Below are 18,230 nucleotides of genomic sequence, written 5' to 3'. Positions count from 1 at the left end.
ATTATATATTATTTCAACGTATGGTAATATTTATTGGCATTGTAAATTAGTGCTTTTAATGTACGAAGTGACAATGAACCACATAAATAGATAAATAATAACCGCTGTCTCAATCAAAAGAAGTGAAAAAAGAAAAAGAAAAAAAGAAAAAGAAAAAAAGAAAAAAAGAAAAAAAGAAAAAAGCCCTTCCTTTTAAACAAAAAAGCCCTCGCTTTCCAACAAAATAATCCCCCCCTCCCCCATCATCCGGGTAACACATTACAATAATTCTAAAATAAAAACTTTATAATATAACAAATAAAGTTTTCCTAGCCAACTGCCTAATCAATCTTTCTAATGTTCAGTATACCACTCAAGGAATAAAAGAAGAAGAAAAAAAAAAAAAAAAAAAAAAAAACAAGTGTAGTAAACTGCCACAGCTACTATAGCTAATAATTAATGGGTGACAAAAAAAATATCATGAATAATACAGAATTAACCAAGGACGAAATTGAATTGTATGATAGACAAATTAGACTTTGGGGTATTTCTGCCCAACAAAGAATGAGATCATCCAAAGTACTGCTATTTAATTTAGGTGGTTTAGGAACAGAAATCACTAAAAATTTAGTATTAAGCGGCATAGGTCATTTGACAATTGTAGATGATCACGATATTGTAGACGAAGATTTAGACACCCAATTCTTTCTTTCTTTAGAAGATTTAGCTATAGGGGGCAAAAGAGTTGACAAAGCTAAACATAGAATTCAAGATATGAATCCAAGGGTTAAAATTGATGTCAAATATAACTTGTTAGAGAATTTAGAAAAAGAATTATCTCAGTATGATTTAGTAATACTCACAGAAGTTAATGACAAGTTAGATATTATACAAATAAATGAAATTACCCATAGTTTAAATATTCCGTTATATGTATGTGGTTGTCATGGTTTGTATGGTTATATTTTTGTTGATTTGATCAAATTTGATTCTAAAGACGAAAAATTGAAAAACGGAAATTTTTCTACTAAATTGGGGAAACTTTCAAATAATAGAGAGGTCATTGAAGTTACAGATAAAATTGATGATCTAGATCCAACAAAAATATTTGAAAAGATTGTTACACGAAATTACTATAAAACTTTTCAGCAAGTTTTACAAACCGCTCGGGTAAGTGACATTTCATTTACTAAAAAACAAATGAAACGTTTAACACCAGCTGCTCCTGTTATTTTTGCATCATTGTTTGATGATAGGTCTCAAAAAGATTTCCTAAGTATGGCGAATATTTGTAAAATTATAAAAAAATTGAATCTTCCACAAGAATATACCGTTTCTAAAGAATTTTTGGACAATTTTAAAAATAACCAATTGAATTTGGAGTTTTCGCCTGTTTGCGCCGTGATAGGTGGTGCTGTGGCTCAAGATGTTATCAACATTCTAGGGAAACGTGAATCTCCATTGAATAATTTTATTATATTTGACGGTACAACTTTGGAAATGCCAATTTTTGAGTTTTAAAAAGAATTTTTTTTTTTTTTTTTTTTTTTTTTTTTTTAATTCATTCCTTCTTACACATAGATATAATAATTAACTAAAATTCTACACATTTTCTCTAGCTTTGTCCATTGACGGTAACATTTTGCAAATGTTGCATGAAATTTTGTAAGGAAACATCATCAGTTAAAACAATGGTAGAACCGTTGCTAGCAAAACCATCTTGATAGGAATCAGAAGGATTCAATTTAGATAATAAAAATCTAGCTTGAGAGCCACCAGCTTCAGTATCAATGAATCTTGGTAATGGAAATCTTTCAACCAACAAATCAGCAGCTTCCAATTTAGGTTCTTCCAATAGTGCTTTAAAATCTGCATATTGTGGATCATCTTGAAATCCAGCCTTTCTCCATTGAGCGATTTGTTCACCATGATAAATCAAAATATAGAAAAAGGTATCCAATAGCAGAATAGTGTTTGGTTTAACAGACACAGAGTCTAACAAAACAGGTTGTGGTTCATCTTCCATTGAAAAAGAAGTTAAAGTTGGCTGAATCATAATCAATGAATTGGTGCAATCCTCTCTAGTAAACACATGTCTATAGAAAGCAGTTTCGTCGGGAGAGTTATTAAAAACACTTAAAAATTGAGATCTTCTCAAATAATACATAAATTGAGGATATAGTGAAAAATTTGGAGATAATCTAAAAGAAGATGGATCGCCCTTGTTGTAATCACTATAGTTTTGGCACAACTTGATCAAAGTTCTATCAACCCATCTGATAACATCAGCATCATCATCAGACTCGGCTTTGTAAACAGCAATTCTAGCCATCAATACAGCGGCAGCTTCTTGGTCAAATGATGCAGCAATTGCAGGTGAACCAAATGGCAACAATTGGTTAGCAACCGTCGTAACCCTAATACGATGCGACCCACTAGCATGCTGATAAGACGTAATGAATTGGGTGTATGCTAGAGAATTAGAAGAACCCATAGCACCGGTTGTACCAGAAGTATTGGCAATTTCAAAAAATACCCCATAAGTGTGGTGAGCAGAGAGAGAAGGCATTTTCCAAGTACTGGTACCACCTAATCCAATGGCAGAGTCACTTACATTAGAAGACTCAATTTTTCTTTCAGCACTAGCATGGCCAATCAAACCTTGAATCTTTAAATCTCTACTGGTTTTAATCGTCATTACACCATTAAACCCCATCAATAAATAGCCATCTTCATCTTTGCCAAAAAACCTCATGTAACTCTGCTTGAAAATCGCAGTACTGAAGGCATCTGTCATCAACAAAACACCACCAGTAGTATCGGTTAATTCCTTCATCTCTGAAATACCAACTTGGTCATACGACCCAGCAAAAATATCAACGGTATGTCCGTTAGTAGCAACCCTATCGGCTAAACCATTATAGTATTTACAAGCCTTCTTGTAATGTTTAGCATTGTCAGTATCAATATCATGATGCGATCTTAAAGGATCTTTCAATTCTTTTTCTACAATTAAACCTGGGTTGATAGTGGCTGGACCAGAAGCAAATAATATGATTCTGGCAGCACAGTTTTTAAAACAACCTTCCAAAAGTAAAGATGCAACGTTCAAAGCAGAACCAGTGGATCTCAAAGGTCTGTTGCCACTAGCAACATTCCATGGATCTGGTCTCAAATTTTCCAATAAACGAGTTAATTTAAATTCAATTTGTTCTAGTGGCAAAAAAAACCTATTCAAAGAATATGGTGTGATCTTTCCCAAACCTTGTTGTTGTTGTTGTAATGAAGCTTTAGCAGGGTTGGCCCTTTCGCCAGTTAACAATTCGATGATCTGAGATAACTCATATTCCCTATCACCTCTGAAAACATTGCATCTGTCTATTGAAGTGCAGGATAAATCATGCAATTGAACTGTATTTCCATATGTGATCAAACCAACTAAAGCGTTTGGAGGTAAAAGAGATAGAGAAGAGACAATGGAATCTTTTAAGGCTTGTAAATTTTCTTCTTCAGTAGTTAAGTCAATAACAAAGAAGAAGATAGGTGGGACTTGAACAGCTTTGTTGGTAATATATTCAATTGTGGTGTTCAATAGTTCTGCAGGCAACGACTCTTGGGTGATACCAGCATAACTACTTGGCAAATGGTTTCTAATTTTACAAATTGGACAATTCCAAGTGTTTGTTCTTAAATCAATTTCACAATATGGATTTAAAATAGATTTACACTGGGGACCGTTACATAAAACAGGATTGTAGCTAGCAAGTGGTAGGTCTTCTCTTTCCTTTAGTGGAGTGTATAAACATCCAATTGGAACTACATTTTTGTTTGCATCCGATCTGGTTGCGGGGAAAACATTCCAAGAAAAACGAATCCCGTTGACATCTTCATTAGTATCAAAATCCATGATTTTTGTGTTGTGACTTTCCGGTTAATTATTAGGTGCTTAGATATAAACTCGGATTGAATGATTTAATGAGTGTTATAAATAAAAGTTTGTTATTAAAACTAATAGCGATAATAGTAATAATAATAATAATAGTAATGATAATAGTTTTTTTTTTTTGTTTTTTTTTTTTGAACAACACAACTTTATTTATTTATTTATTTATTTATACAAAAGATTAAAAAAATTTTTTTCTTTCCTTTTGTTGAAAGAATAAAAAGGGAAATTCTTTTTCTTTCTTTCTTTATTGTACACTTACTGCTCTGCGATGATTACTAAGTAAACACTAACGCTTTTTTTTTCGGTTTGTTTTGATCAAGGCAGATTTCGTTTTTGTTGTACTAAAAATAACAAAAATATCACGTGAGTATTTACCAAAGTCATTTTACACGAACGCATTGGTGATGTTTGGGTTTTCTAAAACTCAATACCCGGCCCAAATCCCAAATTACATTGTTTTTTTTTTTTTTTTTCTTTTTTTTTTTTTTCTTTCTTTCTTTCTGATTTAAAAGTTAAACAAAATGTTTCAATTTAACATTTTAATCAATTTCACTATTAACAAGAAAAGAAAAAAAAAAAAAAAAGGAAAAAAAAAAAAAGTATATATGTGCTTGTGTATGTATATATATATATATATATACTAACTAAACATCATGACCAAATTTATTGAATTAAAATTATTCATAATATGCTTTTTAACCCGTTTTATAACTTTCACTATATTCCCTAATTTAAGCGATGTATTAGACAATTCCGTAGAGTTTTCCACACCAATTACATCCTTTAAAAGTCTAAAAGAAGGTATCTATTTACTAAATCATGATCTACCATTGTATGATGGTGGTTTGGTCCATCAGCCAATCTTATTAATATCACTATTCCGCTCAATTATAACTTCATCCTATACGCTATCCAATTTGTTATATTCATTTGTGGATTCTTTATTTCCAATTGTGCTATTCAGGTTGATGAACAAAATATCTACAAGTTCTAGCGGCACCCATACCAAAGAAGAGAAAATTGAACCTTACAATAAGTTTTCATGGATCATTGGTAGTTTATATATCATTAATCCATTGACGTTTTTAAGTTGCATAAGTAAAAATACATGTATTTTTTCTAATTTATTGATTTTGCTGAGCTTATACATTGCCTATACTTATCAAGGCAATAGAGCAAAAAATATGTTTTTAAGTGGATCTTTATTGGCATTGAGCGGTTACTTATCTTTATATTCTATTTTACTTATTATCCCGTTATTAAGTATAAATATTGGATTGGCCAAAAATAGAAACCAAAATGATAGCGGTATCTTTCTGATTGTGGGTTTTATTTCTACTCTTTTGACTACGATTATATTATCATTTACACTTAACAATTTTAGTTGGGATTTTATTTATTCTGTTTATGGTGTAAACATGAATTTTGAAAAATTATATCCAAATATAGGGTTATGGTGGTATTTTTTTGTTGAAATGTTTGAGTTTTTTATTCCATTTTTTAAAACAGTTTTCAATTTGTTTTTGGCATCTTTTATATTACCGTTCACTTTAAGATTTCACCATACGTCCTCTAAAAACATCAATTTGTTATTATACAGTTTTGTGCTATGCTTAAGTTGGATAACATTAACTAAGCCATATCCAACACTAGGAGATACTGGATTTGTGTTAAGTTTTTTACCCTTGTTCTTTCCGATTTTCTGTTATATGAAATATTCTATCATATCAATCTTATTATTTATACATTCCATTGTATTAGCACCAATCTTTTACTATTTATGGATTGGACTAGGATCGGGTAATAGCAATTTCTTTTATGCTATAACTTTAGTTTATGGATTGGCATTGAGCAGTGTAATTATAGATATATGCTGGGCTATGTTAAGAATGGAATATGACAATGACAATGGTTGTGATCGTCCTAATTTAAACATACAACTGACTCAGATATAAATATTATTATTATTATTATTATTATTATTATTATATACGTGTGTATTGCAATGATTCATACAGAAAAAAAAAAAATTATTATTATTTTCAACTGTGGAATATCGGACAAGTGTGATTGGGTTTCCGAGAAAATGGGAATGACGCGCGTCGGAGTTTGTCTTTTTTTTTTTTTTTTTTTTTTGTTTTTTTTTTTTTTATTTTTTCTAAAGAGAAACGACAACGACCTCAATTTAAAAGTACATCCCAAATGATAATGCACATGTCTCTTTAAATTGGCTTATCGGTTTATTTTGTTTCTCTATTTCTTTTCTAATTCATACATTTATTTTTTGGTATATAAAAAAAACAATTCTTACGAAGTATTAAAGAGAATAGTGCAAACAAAAAGAGAGGATAGTAATGAGTGAAGAAGTATGTACTTTTACATCGCTAATAGATGACGATCCATGTTGCTGAATAAATAAACTTTCAGTTTACTAACATAAAGCTATGCTGATTATTTTTTTTTTTTTTTTTGTAGTTCCAACCTATTAATCCCAAACCTTTTTTGAAAAGTTTAATTGATAAACCATTTTTGGTTACGTTGAAATTTAATAAAACTCAATACAGAGGGATCCTAGTTTCAACAGACAATTATTTCAACGTAAGATTAAAAAATGCCGAAGAAATTATTGATGGGGAGAGTAAAGGCTTAGTGGGTGACATTTTTATAAGATGTAATAACGTGCTATGGATGGGTGAGGAAGTGTCCGTCTAAAAGGGTTGAGAAAGAATATCTAACTTTTGTGTGGTGTATAATTTAATTCAAAATGGGGGGGAAAAAGAAAACAAAACAAACGGGAATATGGTCAAAGGGAAATAGTTAAATGACATCCTTGAGCGTGAGCAGATTCTCCTTTTTTTTTTTTTTTTTTTTTTTTACTTCGACTTAATTCATTTAAGCATATTAAATTTAATATTTCAATACCTTAGAGCTCTTTACTCTCTTATATATTTATAGGTATTTAATTATTTATATGAATCAATAATCACCTTCCCTTTTAATTTGAATTTTTTTTTTTTTTTTTTAGTTTTGTTTTAATAATAATAAAAAGAAAGGTGGAAAAGTGATTATTGATGGATTTGGTCCTAAGAAATAAACCTACAGGTTACTGCTTGACTGGTGATCTATTTTTTTAAAAATTAAAAGAACAACTTGTTCTTTTTTTTTTTTTTTTTCCGATTTTTCTCTGACTTTTTTTTCTTTTTTCTTTTTTTTTTTTTTTTTCTGTTTCGTATCTGGAATATATATTTGACTTTTCTAGCTCATACGATAGTCTTTGTACTAAATACATTATTATATGTTACATGCATATATATAAGACCGAAAGAAAAGAAAAAACATCCAAATATTAAATCTCATAAACCCCGTTATGGCCGCTATTGAAAACTCAGTCATTGTTCCAGCTTATCACGAAAAATTAAATATCAAACCATTGACAACTAGATTATTTGCTGCATTAGGCAATGAATTTTCAAAGACTACTGAATTGATTTTTGTTGATGACAACTCTCAGGATGGTTCTGTTGAGGAAGTTGATAAGTTACATAAGAATGGTTACAATGTTAGAATAATTGTTAGAACTGATGAACGTGGATTATCCTCTGCTGTTTTAAGAGGGTTTTATGAAGCCAAGGGTGAATATTTAGTTTGTATGGATGCTGATCTACAACATCCTCCAGAAAGTGTTCCCCAATTATTAGAGAAATTAAGAAACTATCCATTTGTTTTAGGGACCAGATATGCTCCAGGTGTTGGTATTGATAAAGATTGGCCATTACACCGTAGAATAATTTCTAATGGTGCTAGATGTTTGGCTAAGCCCTTGACTAGTGCATCAGATCCAATGAGTGGGTTTTTCGGTTTACAGAAAAAATATTTATTGGAAGCTCCTAAAGATTCTCTTAATGCCGAAGGTTTTAAAGTTGCCTTGGATCTAATGGTCAAATTACCTTTGCCTCCAAAAGATCCAATTGGCGAAGTCCCATTTAGCTTCGGTGTTAGAACGGAAGGTGAAAGTAAATTGAGTGGTAAAGTTATTGTTCAATATTTGGTTCAGTTGAAAGAATTATATATTTATAGATTTGGTGCTGCTAACTTATTAACTTTCATTGTCATTTGGTCTGTTTTAATAATGTATTTATTATTTGTTATCTATTCATCTTTGTTTTAAAATGGAAAAAGAGGAATTTTTTAGCAATAGTTAAATCTTTTTTATTTTTTATTTTTCATTTTTCAATTTTTTTTTTTTTTTTTTTTTATGAATGGTGATATTTTAGTTATTATCTTATTTTATACTCTATTAAGAATCATATACATCTGTGTGATTTAATGCAATTGAAATGTTCATTATAAGATGCTTTTTATTTTTATTTTTATTTTTATTTTTTAACTTTACGAATATTTTCACCTATTACAAATGTCTAATGCAAAATAATCTAAGAACAAAAAAATAAAAATAAAAATAAAAATAAAAATAAAAAAAAAAAAAAAAGTTTAAAATAATATTTCCTTTAATATTTTGTTTGTTTTAATTTATTTAGTAATGGAATTTATGTATTTTATTAAAATTAACCTGATTTGTAATTTTGCTTAGTCACAAACAAACAGCTAATATTCACGTGATTAGAATAACTGATCCAGCATTTACACTTCTTTCACATACGATGTCTTAAAACTTTATCATTAGACGATAGCCATTCCTTCAAATGGTAAAAAAAAAATATTGCTTCCAATAACATTAGTTTTTTTCAGAAGTACTGGTTACACTGGCATCAAATCTACAATCTCTTCATCCAACTAGCAACATTATTATCATCTAATATTTAATGCTGATAGAAAAAATGAAAAAAAAAAAAAAAAAAAAAAAAAATTAAATATTTCTGTAATATTAGGCTGATTATAATTAAAAAGTTAAATTTATAAAAAAAAAGAAAAAGAAAAAACTACTCCCTCACTAAACATTATACTTTTCCTTCCTATTTGGATTCGATTTCGGGGACTTCATGTATTTCTTCGTCTAGTTTTATCTTAAGATCGTTCTCTTCATTTTCTACTACAGTCTCATCAGTATCTGTACTATCATCACTTACGCTGTCAAATACTTTCTGGATTTCTTCAGCACTTAATTCACTATATGGAACCATCCCCTTCTTTCTAGCTTCTTCATCCGTGAATGCACCATAATAATCCTTGTCATCGTGTCTAATTTTGATTTTAACAGGGAAAATAAGGCACAATCCCCAATAAGTGAAAAACGAGATTAAAAAGGAAGTAATATTATCTGCATAGTAGAAATTCACAATCCCTTTATTAGTAAAATAATTATTGTTAACTTGCCAAGCTATCCCTGGTAATCCTGGAGCCATACCAGCAATCCAAGCAAAAATAGCTCTCCAGTTAACCCCCTTAGTATAATAATATTCCCCTTTAACAATAAAAGCTTGGCTCACAGAATATTGCTGTTTTCTAATGAGAAAATTATCACAAATCATAACAGAAATAATTGGTGTCATAACAACACCAAATGCACTCATAACTGTTAAAAATGTCGATGAGGAATTATAGAAATTCCAAGGCTGACAAGCAAAAGAAATGACTGCGGTTATCAACGCACCCCTCATAATATCAATATACTTAGGCAAAACTCCACTTAAATCCATACCACTAGCAAATCCACATGATGAGACAGTGTAACCTATTTGAGAAACAGTAAAAGCTAAGCCACAGAAAAAAACACCTGCTCTACCTGCAGGATCATAACTATCAAATAACCATTTTTCACAAATATCCATTGGCATCCAGTAAGACTCGTTATATAATTTTTGGCAAGTAGATGCACCAATAATGCCAAATACTGGGATAATTATTGTGGGAATAAATAAAGCGCAAATAGTACCCAACCAAATTTTCCGTTTTGAAGACGCAAATCTTGAATAATCTGATTGATTAGTACTACCAGGTGAAACAGAACCATACCAATAACTAACCAGATAGATAAAGTTCCATGCAAATTCAGAGCCATGGGAAGTCTGTTTGACATCTTTAAACCCAGTTCCGGGTCCCCCAGCTTTATGTGTTAAATAAATAACCATACCTAACATGGCCAAACAACAAGCTGCGGATGACCAAATCAATAGATAATTCATTTTGTATGGCTTCATTAAATAGGTAAAAGCACAAATGACATGGAATATCATAAACCCGATAACCTGTTTTGTAGTCATCGCAATATTATCAGGCAATGTGTTTGGCAAATGCAAATAATGGTGCGACCAACTATCTAATATCAAATTCACACAAAGCCCACCTAGCCAAGCACTTGAACCATAATTAACAATACTCATCAAAATACGAATCAAAATACCAACACCTGACCCATAAATCCCAAATACAAATCTCTGTGATAGTGTATATCCAACTTTCCAGTTCAAACCTTGGTAAGAGTTAGCAAGTGTGAACATCATGGTAAAAACATTACCAACAGTAAATGCAGCAAGACTTTGGCCATAGGTCATACCAACACTTAACGCAGAAGATCCACACATCCACATACCAACACAAAAGGACATAATACCCCAGTATGAAAAATTTGACCAAAATCCCCATGTTTGTTCTTTCCTTGGGATCGGCAGTAAATCAGGATTTCTTAAAACGCTTAATGTTTCTCTCTTATCGTGAGGCACTTCCAAAATCTTTAATATCTTTCTACGCATAGATGATTTAGACATCTCTTTCTCTATATTATACTTAATTCTTTACTTTGGATGTCAATTTAGACATTTAATGTATAAAACAAAAATCAAACGGAAGCAAAATAAAGTAAAGAAAACATAAGGACAAACTTTTTCTAAGTTTTCTTTCTAGACTACAAACCTTCCCCAATATATATATTATAATCAAGAATGTTGCAATCCAATAAATGTTAAAAAAAAAAGAAAAGATAGGATGAAACAAATGATGTAAAAGATAGTGTTACATTTTGTTTTTTTATCAATTTGATTAATTTGTTTGTAATGGTACCAAGTCGTTTAAAAAACGGTCATTTAAAAACATGATACATTAGTGCCATGCATTAGTGGCATGAAAAAAAAATACTTTTAAGCATTTTTTTAATTCTTTTGCTTGTTTAATAATTCTACAATTGATGATAAATGGAAAAAAAAAAAAAAAAAAAAAAAATTAAACAAAAGATTTTGTCACTGCAGGCAACTGGTTAGATTTTTCTTTTTAAAGTGTCATTATCTTTGGCATCCTTTATTTTCTTATTTATACTTTCTTTTTTTAAGGTGACAAAATTCATATTCACTTTTTAAAATACATCAGATATATATTTATTAGAGTTGTACAATATTTAGATTTCTTTTTTTATGAAAAAAAAATTAATTCTTGGGGACAATAAAACAAATTCACAAAAATTTAAACTAGAGCATTATTCGAGATTTCGTGTAAAAAGATATTAATTTCTAGCTTTAACGAAATAAAAAATAAAAAATAAAAAAAAATATAACAAATATTCAAATTGTGAAGTTGTAATATAAACATGTACAACCACCATTCTAAAAACTAGTTGAGTTAGTTTTTTGAACTGTTGTGCATTGATTTCTTTGGTATTTTGTCTAGTCCAGTTATAAATATTATTATAGTTGAATGTTTAATAATATTTTTTTTTTTTTTTTTACTTATTTTGTAACACAATAATATTATCAATACATTTATTTATAATAAAGGAGCAACTGATATATCTAACAAATAGAATATCAAACCTTAAAACTTTACCACAGAAGCTCGATGTTATCCCTATAGGACTTACGACAAATCAGTACATGAATATAAAGGTTCCAAGCTAAAATCAATTGCATGTGACAATTTTATATTCCATAAATCTAACGAAACAGGTATTAAAAGGTCAAAGCTGGAGTCAACCATTTGCAAACATGTCTATAAAACTCTCAACTTATCCACTGCTACCTCTGGAAATGGGAATCAAGATGATTCAATTTTTTGTATGCATTGTGTTAATATGTTTCCAGCACAAGCCACTAAACGTAAATATAGTCCTTATGCAGGTAGCAATCTTAAGGCACACATGACTACTATTCATGGTATTGAAAGAGAAGATCTAGATCACCCCAATTTCAACTATCTATTACCAAAGTTAAAAAATTCTGAGTCAAATTATAAACGTTTATTTATTAGAGATGATATATTTAACCAAATAGTGTGTCATAATTGCCCTGTTTACAAATTGACATCTAACACTGTGAATAATGATAATATAAACAGATATTTCCAGAATGTAGAGCATGAGCTTCAGGAAAAAGAAGATTTTAAAAATACAATTGGCTTGTCCAATTATAAGTTTATTTGGTCAACATTGAATGAGGTTAATAATATGTATATTGATTTATTTCAAAAAAATTGTGGTGGGAACTTTTGTGGTATTCGTATAGAACAAGTTCGTTGTTTTCCACATACTTCAGGTGCTATATTTGATACAATCCGCAAAAATATAACAATTGACAAGGAAGATACTGATATTTGAAATCAATTGGTTGACGTAAATGATATTTGTGCCCAACAGGTGATTGGAAAGGATAGTATCAGTGAAGATTGTATTCGAACAAGGCTAACAAAACACAGTGCAACGGCATCGCACACATCTCAAGATAATTGTAATCAGGATATTAATAATTGTGAATGCGCAGTTATTGAAAATGGTGAAGATAATTACGCAAAATCTACAGAAATATCTGATGATTTGGTTTCGTGTTTGATTGAAAATACGATAGAATAGTCAGTAACTGATGAGGGCTTAGGAAATTCAGTGTTTGATTTTAAAGGTTTGAGACAGGCAGGCAATTAAAAAAGTTCATTCGTTACACAACTCGTTTGCCCGTAATAGAAATACAATCACAGAATTTTCGAAGAAATTTTCTTCCTGATAACTTTAGAGATTTTGATCGAAATTTCGATTCTGTTACTGGTAATAGTAACATTAGTGACCCCGTTCCTACTTATAGTAATATCCTTGTTTCTGCTGCTGTAAATGCATCTACTGCTTCTGCTAACGTTTCTGCTAATAATACAGTTAACAGTTTGAATAATTTCTCCTCTGATGATACTAGTGTGTCTTATACTGTATCTGTCAATAGTACCTATAAACCATCCACTTTTTCAGATGAAAAACATTTAGCCAAATTAAAAACGCATCGGGGTTCAATGAAAGAGCACTTACAGTTGTATAATAATGATTTGGATACAGCAAATGTAAAGTATACTCATCCTCAGCATATAAAATGTTTGACTGATATTATTAAAGATAGTATTTTGATTTATTCTTTTATACCTGAAAATAGTAACTTTTTTACAACATCAGATGAACCTAGTGAAAAGAGTTTTTTTTTTTCTATTTTGTCCAAAGCTTATTTTACCGGGGGGGTTCTTTTTTTAAAAAACCAGTATTTTTTATATAGGCAAAGATTAACCAAAAGCCAGCTCTTGTACAATTCTGATATTTACCTATAATTCTTAATTTGACTAAATATTATTTTATATGCACGTGAATTTATTATTTATCCTTTGCTTTACAAAATTACATATAATCGGAGCATCATTTGTGCTTGGAAAATTTACCTGAAAAATTATTTTACTCCATTTTGCTTTATTTTACTCCAATTTACTTTAATTTACTCCAATTTTTTTTTATTTTTTTTATTTGAAAATCTTTTGAGAATGTCTAATTTTGAACTAGTCGAAAAGCCCAAAAAAACGCCGAGTTTTCGAAGCTGTTATTATAATTACTGTTCCCACTTTAATAATAATCATAATAATACTAAAACCGATTATTTTCTATTTATTTAATTTGTCAAAAAAAAAAAAAAAAAAAAAAAATTCGGCGAAAATGTCTTACCGATAGCCAATAGTAACATTTTATTTTGACCACAAAGATAATACAGAAAAAAAATTATTCAAGCGATATTTATTTATTTATTTATTTATTAAGACGTGCGAATAATATTAGCTGCAGTACTTTTTATGTCTTCATTAATACAAACATAATAACAATAATATTTTTAATAACCACGTCCATATAATAAACATATTTTATAAACAATAAATTATAATATTGTATCATTTTATTTACAAAAATTCGGCGAAAATATTCTACCGATAGCCAATCATAATATTTTATTTTCACCACAAAGCTAATACGAGCAAAAATTATTTATTTATTCAGCTATTAACACATGCGAATAATATTGGTTTCTGCGACTTTTGTGTCTTCATCAATACAAACATAATAATACCACGACTATTACCACCACTAATATCACCACTAGTACTTATATTTTTAATGACAATGTCCATATAATAAACATATTTTATAAATAATGTATTATTATACGTATCCTTTTATTTATAAAAATTCGGCGAAAATATTCTACCGATAGCCAATCATAATATTTTATTTTCACCACAAAGCTAATACGAGCAAAAATTATTTATTTATTCAGCTATTAACACATGCGAATAATATTGGTTTCTGCGACTTTTATGTCTTCATTAGTACAATTATAATAAAGCTGCAATTACTGATACTACTACTACTTATATTTTTAATGGAAATGTCCATATAATAAACATATTTCATAAACAACATATTATGATATGTATCATTCAATTTTTCATTCAAAATTCGATTTGAAATAAATTTAGTTTTAATTGAATTTAAATTGAACTAAAATAAAGGTATATAAACAGAGAGTTTCAGTCTTTTTTTTTATTTTCATTTTTGACAATTATATTTTTTTTTTTTTTTTCTTTATGTATTTTATTTGTTTCTTTATAATTTTATACTTTATATAAATATAAATAATAACAATAAAAATAAAAACATCAAGTAAAACAACCACAAAAGAAAAAAAAAAAAAAAAAATGTCATCTATCACTGTCGCGAACTCAAATGCAAAATGGTCCACTGACACTTTGACCACTAAAATCACTTATGAAAACGCTTTAGTCACTAAAGATCCAAAGAACAACAAATACCATGTCGAACCATTTTCTAAGGATTACGAATTCAAAGTTGACTTAAAAGCTGGTAAAGTTGGTCTATTATTGGTTGGTTTAGCTGGTAACAATGGTTCCACATTTGTCGCCGCTCATTTGGCTAATAAACACAAAGTTTCTTTTGAAAATAAAGATGGTGTCGTCAAACCCAATTATTTTGGTTCTGTAACCCAGGCATCCACAATTAAAATTGGTGTTGATGCTACTGGACGTGATGTTTATGTTCCGTTCAATTCTATCGTACCATTTGTTAATCCAGACGATTTGGTCATTGGCGGTTGGGACATCAACAACGCCAATTTGAAAGATGCTTGTAAAAGAGCTAAAGTTCTTGATGTTAATTTGCAAGACAAATTGGCAGAGAAATTAGAAGAGTATAAGCCAATGCCATCTATTTATTATCCCGACTTTATTGCTTTGAATCAAAAGGATAGAGCCAATAATGTTTACAACTCAAAAAATAACCAAATTGACTTGGATAACAAATGGGATCATGTTACTAAAATTAGAAATGATATCAAAGAGTTTAAAAACAAAAACGGTCTAGACAAAGTTATTGTCTTATGGACTGCCAATACTGAACGTTACTCTTCTATTATCGAAGGCATTAACGATACTGCTGAGAATTTGATAAACGCTATTAAGAATGGTCATAAGGAAGTTTCTCAATCAACCATTTTTGCTGTCGCTTCTATTTTGGAAAATTCAATTTTTATTAATGGTTCTCCACAAAATACTTTGGTACCAGGTGTTGTTAACTTGGCAGAAGAACACAAGTCTTTTATTGTTGGTGATGATTTCAAATCTGGTCAAACCAAATTCAAATCTGTTTTGGCACAGTTTTTGGTTGATGCCGGCATAAGACCAGTTTCCATCGCTTCATATAACCATTTAGGTAACAATGATGGTTTCAATTTGAGCTCTCACGAACAATTCAGATCCAAAGAGATCTCAAAATCTTCTGTTGTTGATGACATTATTGCTTCTAACCAAATATTGTATAATGACGAGTTAGGTAAAAAAATTGACCACACCATTGTAATTAAATATATGAAGGCAGTTGGTGATTCAAAAGTTGCTCTAGATGAATATTACTCTGAATTAATGTTAGGTGGTCATAATAGAATTTCCATTTCTAATGTTTGTGAGGATTCTTTATTGGCTACTCCATTAGTTTTGGATTTAGTTATAGTTTCTGAATTCTTGAGTAGAATTACTTACAAGTCACTAGATGATAATAATGCAAATTTTGAAAAGTTGTACCCAATTTTAGGGTTTTTAGGTTACTGGTTGAAGGCTCCATTGACTAGAAAAGGATTTCAAACAATTAATGGATTAAACAAACAAAAGCTTGCCATTGAAAACTTTTTAAAGCTATTGGTTGGTATTCCTATCAGCAACGAATTGAGATTTGAAGAAAGACTAAACTGAAGTAAATAAAGTATGATTTAGAAAACATTAAAGCATATATATATATATATATATTTTTTTTTTTTTTTTTTTTTTTTTTTTTTTAATTTTAATATATATGAAAAAATAGAAATATTTTATTAAATAAAAATATTAAAAAAAGATGAAAAAAAAAAAAAAAAAAGTCTAAATATACGTCTTTAAGTTGCAATTTCAGGCTAAGTCTGGATAATAGGTTTCATCATTTAAAAATTTTAAATCTTCAACGGGTCTCTCACCATGTGGAGTAACTCTAAAATTGTGTCTACTGACCGGTTCTTCCCAGTCTATAACAGCACTATGATGAGCTCTACGATTATCCCAGATGGCTACAGAACCAGGAGCCCATCTTGCTCTTAATTGTAAATCATGAGTATTATCAATTAGATTATACAAGAAATCCAAAACTAAATCTGATTCCGCTTTTTTCAATTCCACAATTCTTCTGGAAAATGATCTATTAACAAACAAACTTTTTTGTTTTAAAACTGGATGAACTCTAACAAGTGGATGAACATATCCTACAGATTCTCTCCTTTGAATACCGCCTTGTTTCTTTGAGCTAGCAGCTTGTTCTCTAGAACTGTGAACAACATGAAGCCCATTTAAAAACTTCTGGAATTTAGGTGATAATCTATTATAAGCTTCTATAGAATCAGCAAATAGAGTATCACCACCGCTATCTGGGCCTTCAACTTGACCAAAAAAAGTATAGGATGGGGGCTGCAATTCATAAGAAACATCTGTATGCCATCGAATGGAACTGTTACTGTCTTTGAAAACTCTTTCAAATTCACTATGGTCTGGTCTTCTAAAGGCGATATGTAAATAGGGCGTTGATTCAGGTCTACCAGAGGTCTGATGAATATGTAACTTGCCAAAATGTTTAACATACTCAGTAGCACAAACGGGTCCCTTTTCAATAAAATCTTGGTCAATAAACACAACAACGCCTCTTTGAGCAGTAAACAAAGCCAATTCATCTTTAGCTTTATCATTCAAATCTGTTAATTGGATACCTCTAATTTCAGCGCCCAATTTTGGAGTAATCTTAGAAGTATAATGTTCGACCCCTTTAGGAAACAAATTTGGGAACTTTGGATTGGCTCTCAAAGCAGGGTCTTCATATTTATGGAATTCAATGGGTGGGTACTTTTCGTTTGGATCCCATGTGGGTAAGAAGTCCGGATATTTTGAGGCATCTCTATATTTTTTGTTGACTCTTAATAAACCGTCAGCACTAACTTCATCTTGCCCTGCAATAAAATGTGTGTCAAAATAGCCAAATGTTACTGGATTATAAGCCATAGTTAAAAATGTTTAATTTTTTCCCATATTCTGCTTTATACATATAGACATTAAAAGTATAAAATAGTAGATTAACTAAAATGATTACGGAAAGAAAAGACGAATAAACGAGTGTATATTAGTTTTTTCTTCTTAGTTATATATTGATAAAAAAAAAAAAAAAAACAAATATTTCTTGGTAAATAAATATATCATTATGTTACACCTCTGTCTTATGTTAGTGCCAACGACAAATAAACAGAAAACATATATATTGTTATATTTTATTTTTGAGTTGACTTTAGGATGAATTCAAAAAGGACTTGAGAAATTGGGTGCTTTTGATGACTATGTGAGTGCTACACATTAAGAACAAAAAAAAAAAAAAAATAACGATTTTTTTGTGTTGGTTGAGAAAGTCAAAAGTCAATCAAGTTATATCTTTTTGTCATTATTTAATTGGATATATTTCTATTTGTTTTGGTGGAGGCGATAAAGAAAA

At 29.8% G+C, this 18,230-nt stretch overlaps 9 protein-coding genes across 9 annotated transcripts; 6 read left to right on the top strand and 3 right to left on the bottom strand.

The window, feature by feature from the left end:
* Positions 1-438: 438 nt before the first annotated feature.
* Positions 439-1,500, top strand: AOS1 (E1 ubiquitin-activating protein AOS1; the record flags this gene model as incomplete). Its single annotated transcript, XM_046078853.1, has 1 exon — positions 439-1,500. The coding sequence occupies one exon, from the start codon at positions 439-441 to the stop codon at positions 1,498-1,500; it is 1,062 nt and encodes a 353-aa protein (XP_045936375.1).
* Positions 1,501-1,594: 94 nt separating this feature from the next.
* On the bottom strand, positions 1,595-3,886 carry SEC23 (GTPase-activating protein SEC23; the record flags this gene model as incomplete). The annotated part of the gene is made up of 1 exon (XM_046078854.1): positions 1,595-3,886. The coding sequence occupies one exon, from the start codon at positions 3,884-3,886 to the stop codon at positions 1,595-1,597; it is 2,292 nt and encodes a 763-aa protein (XP_045936374.1).
* Positions 3,887-4,578: 692 nt separating this feature from the next.
* On the top strand, positions 4,579-5,880 carry GAB1 (GPI-anchor transamidase subunit GAB1; the record flags this gene model as incomplete). The annotated part of the gene is made up of 1 exon (XM_046078855.1): positions 4,579-5,880. One exon carries the CDS (start codon positions 4,579-4,581, stop codon positions 5,878-5,880), a length of 1,302 nt encoding a protein of 433 aa, XP_045936373.1.
* A 399-nt stretch (positions 5,881-6,279) lies between these two features.
* SMX3 (mRNA splicing protein SMX3) lies at positions 6,280-6,637 on the top strand (the record flags this gene model as incomplete). Its single annotated transcript, XM_046081379.1, has 2 exons — positions 6,280-6,291; positions 6,401-6,637. The coding sequence occupies 2 exons, from the start codon at positions 6,280-6,282 to the stop codon at positions 6,635-6,637; spliced, it is 249 nt and encodes an 82-aa protein (XP_045936372.1).
* A 655-nt stretch (positions 6,638-7,292) lies between these two features.
* Positions 7,293-8,093, top strand: DPM1 (dolichyl-phosphate beta-D-mannosyltransferase; the record flags this gene model as incomplete). Its single annotated transcript, XM_046078856.1, has 1 exon — positions 7,293-8,093. One exon carries the CDS (start codon positions 7,293-7,295, stop codon positions 8,091-8,093), a length of 801 nt encoding a protein of 266 aa, XP_045936371.1.
* Positions 8,094-8,898: 805 nt separating this feature from the next.
* SCDLUD_000019 (nucleobase cation symporter-1 family protein) lies at positions 8,899-10,650 on the bottom strand (the record flags this gene model as incomplete). The annotated part of the gene is made up of 1 exon (XM_046078857.1): positions 8,899-10,650. One exon carries the CDS (start codon positions 10,648-10,650, stop codon positions 8,899-8,901), a length of 1,752 nt encoding a protein of 583 aa, XP_045936370.1.
* Positions 10,651-11,927: 1,277 nt separating this feature from the next.
* SCDLUD_000018 (uncharacterized protein) lies at positions 11,928-12,464 on the top strand (the record flags this gene model as incomplete). The annotated part of the gene is made up of 1 exon (XM_046081509.1): positions 11,928-12,464. The coding sequence occupies one exon, from the start codon at positions 11,928-11,930 to the stop codon at positions 12,462-12,464; it is 537 nt and encodes a 178-aa protein (XP_045936369.1).
* Positions 12,465-14,857: 2,393 nt separating this feature from the next.
* Positions 14,858-16,423, top strand: INO1 (inositol-3-phosphate synthase INO1; the record flags this gene model as incomplete). Its single annotated transcript, XM_046078858.1, has 1 exon — positions 14,858-16,423. The coding sequence occupies one exon, from the start codon at positions 14,858-14,860 to the stop codon at positions 16,421-16,423; it is 1,566 nt and encodes a 521-aa protein (XP_045936368.1).
* A 192-nt stretch (positions 16,424-16,615) lies between these two features.
* JLP1 (sulfonate dioxygenase) lies at positions 16,616-17,749 on the bottom strand (the record flags this gene model as incomplete). The annotated part of the gene is made up of 1 exon (XM_046078859.1): positions 16,616-17,749. The coding sequence occupies one exon, from the start codon at positions 17,747-17,749 to the stop codon at positions 16,616-16,618; it is 1,134 nt and encodes a 377-aa protein (XP_045936367.1).
* Between the last annotated feature and the right edge of the window lie 481 nt (positions 17,750-18,230).

This window comes from Saccharomycodes ludwigii, chromosome I (genome assembly GCF_020623625.1).
Source record: "Saccharomycodes ludwigii strain NBRC 1722 chromosome I, whole genome shotgun sequence".
Classification (NCBI taxonomy): Eukaryota; Fungi; Ascomycota; class Saccharomycetes; order Saccharomycodales; family Saccharomycodaceae; genus Saccharomycodes; species Saccharomycodes ludwigii.
This window is presented reverse-complemented; position numbering and strand designations above follow the sequence as displayed.